Source organism: Corylus avellana, chromosome ca4, assembly GCF_901000735.1.
Source record: "Corylus avellana chromosome ca4, CavTom2PMs-1.0".
Taxonomy (NCBI): domain Eukaryota; kingdom Viridiplantae; phylum Streptophyta; class Magnoliopsida; order Fagales; family Betulaceae; genus Corylus; species Corylus avellana.
In genome coordinates, this window is record NC_081544.1 from 4,729,919 (window position 1) to 4,734,936 (window position 5,018).

A 5,018-nucleotide genomic window follows, 5' to 3' on the forward strand; every position below is an offset into this window, starting at 1 on the left:
TTCATAATGATGTTTTCCATGAGCGCACAAAACATATCGAGATTGATTGTCATTTCATCCGCCATCATCTTCAGCAAGGTATTTTGCATCTTCATTCCGTCACCTCTGCAGATCAATTGGCTGACATCTTTACCAAATCTCATCCACCTGGACGACTCACTGATCTTATCTCCAAACTCAAGTTGGCTTCGCCCCCTAGAGTTTGAGGGGGGATGTTAGAATATTATGAATCTTTGCTTAGTCCCTACTCTTGCCTTGGTTGCCAAGTTACTTGGTCCCTACTCTTGGCTTGGTTGCCAAGTTAATTTCCTTATAGAGATTGTTTTCTTGCAAGTTAATTTATTCTGTAATTATTGTAATTATTGTATTTCCTTTCTTTTAAGGCCTCATTCAACTATAAATAGGCCATTCCATTGTACAATTGAAAAAGACATCAGAAATACAAATTTCTTCTCCACAATTATCTTTCTGTTGTCTTTTTCTACACATTCATTCATCAAGGCCATTGATAGTACCAAAATTCATTCTTATTTGAAGATGTTTAAAGTTCCCTTACATATCACATCTCACAAAGAAGATGAATTTAATTACATCCAACTAAAGATGGATCACTTATTTATCGTGTAAACACACGCTTACGTATGTAATAGATGCTTATTAAGTGGTTGAGCGCGTAGGTCCTAGTAAGGCTTCTGCCCAGCATAATTGCCCCGGGGATCGTAGTTGCAGGTAATGAATGTGCCTCCGCTGTTGCACCGAACCTTAGCACATCCTAGACGAACAGAATTGCGCCACACCACCTGAGTGTAGTGCCCGCACACGGCGCCTGCAGCGCTGGAGTTAGAGTTGTAGTTATAGCTCTTCTTCTCGTCCACCCACATCTTCACTGCCGCCATGCCGGAAAGGCCAGCACTGCCCCATGCAATGTTTTCACCATAGGACCCGTCGGAGTGCACAAGCTTGCAGTCGCCAAGACGTTTATTGGCATAGTCTCCTGCATATGCAGCCACTTTGTCATCCCATGTAAGAGGACCAACTCCCACAGCTGCACGGGCGTCATTGTGGGCTTTGAGGTAGTCTTGTTGGGTGTCTTGGGCAAAGGAGAGATGGAGTAGGGTTAAGCCAAAGAGACAAAGAAGAGCTAGTGGTGTGTTGCATGCTCAAACCCATCTTTGTATGTAAGCTACAATGCAAAAACAACAATTCGGTTGTTTGATAGGAAAATGAGGCATGTTGGATAGGTATTTATAGGAATTTAGTGTGGAAAATTTTGTGATGGACTTGCCAAGAAATTGTACTAGGATGTTGAAAAATATAATGTGTAAAACATTACACCAACTAGAGAGACCAAAACACCCATTGGGCCAAACTCTATTTCTCATGTGGGGTACTTAGAATTATGCTGAATGAGCTCATATACTCCTCTCCTTTATCAATTATTTATTTTTTTTATTTTATTATTATTTTTTTAAAACTTTGATCGGATTCGTTTCGTCCCTCATTAGCTAAATATATATGTATTAAATCATTACTTATTCTAAAAGTTTAAGCTTATAAATGATTTACTAAGTAATTCTAAGCCATTAATAAGTGAGGTCCAATATGTGAAATATTTAATTGAAATAAAAGGTAAACTGTGAAGTCAAAATACAAATTCAAAACATTTTACTTTGAGACCCAATACATTTATGGAATATTTAGTTGAGACGGGAGTTGAATGGTTAGAAATAAAGTGCCATCACAAAACCTTTAGCTTTGACACTTAAATCTTCATTTATCAAAAAAAAAAAAAAAAAAAAAAAACTTAAATTGACATGAAAGAATGAATTTCCTCATTTAAATCAATCAAAAAAGAAAAAATCCAAAATATTGATCGGACAGCAAGCACTAGAATACCCGAAGACAATTCTCCTAGGAGAAGGTTGATGAAGAAACGAAACTATCAATTCAAACACAGATGGAAGATAAAACAGAGAACAATACATCATGTATTGTACATGTCGATGTGATACGATGATGTAAATCTTATCCGTTTGTAACTGTTCTAACAAATAATATGGGAAGAATTTTCTACCGTCAATATTATTATTAATACGTCTGGAATTCCATTAGATTGTGGGTGTTGAAATACCATTAGATTATAATTGCGTTTGAAAAATAGAGTTTTTAAAGTCAAAAAGAGTTTTTGGGTAAAAGTTTCAATTGTAAGCTTTTGCCAAAAGTGATTTTTGAACATTTTTAGGCTTTTTGGACTATTAAAAGTGATTTTTAATTTTTTACCAAACAACTACTTTTATTCAAAATGACTTTTTGAGTGTTAAATCTACTTTTAGGCCACTCAAACGTAATCCCAAACATGCTCTAAATAATGACACCTTGTCGAACGTACGTAAGGTTTATTATAGAGAAATATTTTAGTACAATATAATGCTCATATTTAACCCATTTTTAGTAATATGGCAGATGAATAATCACATAAAAAGATTGAAATTTAAAATTTTAATTTTAATTTAAATATAGGCCAAATATAAATATTATATTACACTATAACATATCGCTTTCTTTAAGGACATGGAAAAAGCTCGTGTGACGTCCACCAGAGCTTCTTTTTTTTTTTTTTTTTTTGTAAGAGTCCACCAGAGCTTTAATTCTAATGGATAATACTCTTTTTTTGACCTGGAAAATTAGACATCCTTTTCCCATATTTTTTACATGGAAGCTTTTAAATTGCACATCCTTTTCACTTTTCTCGTCGTTTTAAGGTTACCATGCACATGCGTCGCTGCTAAAGGTCAAAAAGATAACATTATCCGTGGCCCATTACTTAGTCTCTAGTCGCTCTAATGGGTGAATGAAAACAGCACGCGGCGTACGTTTTTTTTTTTTTTTTTTCATTAAAATATTTTTTTAAAAAAATTTCTTCAGCACGCCGTGTAATCTGTATCACGGCTCCGCTCTCATATGACAAACAAGTCATTGGTATATAATAATAATTAACCGTGGTCTTAATTTTACATTGCTAATTAATTAACTTCTATAGAAACTCATAATAATTTAGAGAAACAAAGAAAAGTAAAAAAGACAAAGTCACGTAGAAATTAAGGTGATTCTGCTGCATATGACTTAAATCTACTTGTTAAAGTCATATAAGCCTATTAGTCTTTTCAATGTATTATCTAAAATTGTTTCAAAGACTCTGGCTAACAGATTGAAGGTACTCTTGCCTGAAATTATATCCCCCAACCAAAGTGCATTTATTCTGGGAAGACTCATTTCAGATAACGTGCTGGCTGCCTACGAAACCATGCACTCTATGCATTCACGGATGTGAGGAAATGTGGGATATATGGCCCTTAAATTAGACATGAGTAAGGCTTATGATCGGTTGGAGTGGAAGTTCCTGGAGGCGGTTATGGAAAAAATGGGTTTTGGAGATAGGTGGATTTGATTAATAATGAAGTGCATTTCCTCTGTGCGTTATTCTATTCTCATCAATAGAAATCCGGAAGGAAGCATTCAACCTACAAGGGGGATTCGTCAAGGGGACCCAGTCTCCCCGTATTTGTTCATTTTGTGTGTTGAGGCATTGAGTTCCCAATGTCTAAACGCCGAACAATTTGGAAGCCTTCGAGGAGTCCCAACTTCACCAAGGGGTCCACGGTTAAACTATTTATTTTTTGCAGAGAACAGTCTCCTTTTTTGTAAGGTCACGGCACAGGATTGGCAGCGATTGTCAGTGATATTGGAGGGGAATGAACAAGTATCGGGCCAACAACTGAATAGGGATAAAACATCCATTTTTTTTAGTCGTAATACCAGGCGAGAGGTGAAAGAACTCATTCTTAGGTTGTCAGGAGTTCCTGCAACACAAAGGTATGATAAATATTTGGGGCTGCCAGCTCTAGTGGGAAAATCTAGAATTAGAGAATTTCAGAATCTAACAGAAAGAGTAAGGGCAAAGGTGTCGGATTGGAAGGTGAAATTTCTCTCACAAGCCGGAAATGAGATACTTTTAAAAGCTGTGATCCAAGCTATTCCCATGTATAGCATGAGTATTTTTTTACTCCAAAAAACACTCTGTAATGAGATAAATGGCATTATGCAAAAATTCTGGTGGGGGCATAAAGAGAATGAGAAGAAAATTCACTGGATGAGTTAGGAAAAAATGGGTCGTGCCAAAACTCAGGGGGGCTTGGGCTTTCGTGATCTCCATGTTTTCAACAAAGCCCTACTAGCTAAACAAGGTTGGCGGTTATTACAACAGCCAGACAGTTTGGCTTCAAAAATCATTAAGGCCAAATATTTTCCATCGGGCACTTTACGTGAGGCAAAAGTGGGGAGTAGATCATCTTTGGCTTTGAGAAGTATTCTGGCAGCTAGGGAGTTACTGTTTGCAGGTCTAATTTGGAGAGTAGGAGATGGTAAAAATATATCAATATGGGGGGATAAATGGATCCCGAATCCTTCTTCGTACATTGTCCAGTCACCTTGTCGGAACATATCTCTAAGAGCAAAGGTTTGTGAGTTGATTGAGACAAGCTCCTCAAGGTGGAACATGCCTCTTATTAGAGAGATTTTTTAGGAAGAAGAAGCCAACCTGATTGGTGGACTCCCACTAAGCAAATATAATAAAAAAGACAGACTGATTTGGAACTTCACAAGCCCAGGCGAATTCTCGGTAATGAGTGCTTATTACCTGGAGTTGGATCGCATTGCCGGAAACAGGGGTTAATGCTCTACAAGGTCGGGTTTCAAAGGAGTTTGGAAACAAATATGGGAGTTAAGGGTGCCCAATTCTACAAAGGTTTTCATTTGGAAGGCGTGTAATAATATTCTCTGGACAAAAGACAATCTTAAAAATAAGGGGGTCTTGAAGGAAGCTAATTGCATTTTCTGCAACAGAGACAATGAAACTACGGCACATGCGTTATGGCATTGCCCGGCGGCACAAGACATCTAGAGTGCTAGTGAACGATCCCTACAAAAAAGTGTCTGCATGGAGGTGGATTTTCTAGGTA

The 5,018-nt window shown here is 37.2% G+C and overlaps 1 protein-coding gene across 1 annotated transcript in view; it reads right to left on the bottom strand.

The window, feature by feature from the left end:
- LOC132177897 (pathogenesis-related protein 1-like) overlaps nt 1-4,041 on the bottom strand; it is a 4,350-nt gene extending 309 nt beyond the window's left edge. Inside the window, exons 1-2 of the mRNA XM_059590373.1 lie at nt 3,993-4,041; nt 683-1,159 (exon numbers count right to left, since the gene is read on the bottom strand). Coding sequence (XP_059446356.1) covers nt 683-1,159; nt 3,993-4,041 — 526 coding nt within the window. The remainder of the gene's footprint in view (nt 1-682; nt 1,160-3,992) is intronic.
- Between the last annotated feature and the right edge of the window lie 977 nt (nt 4,042-5,018).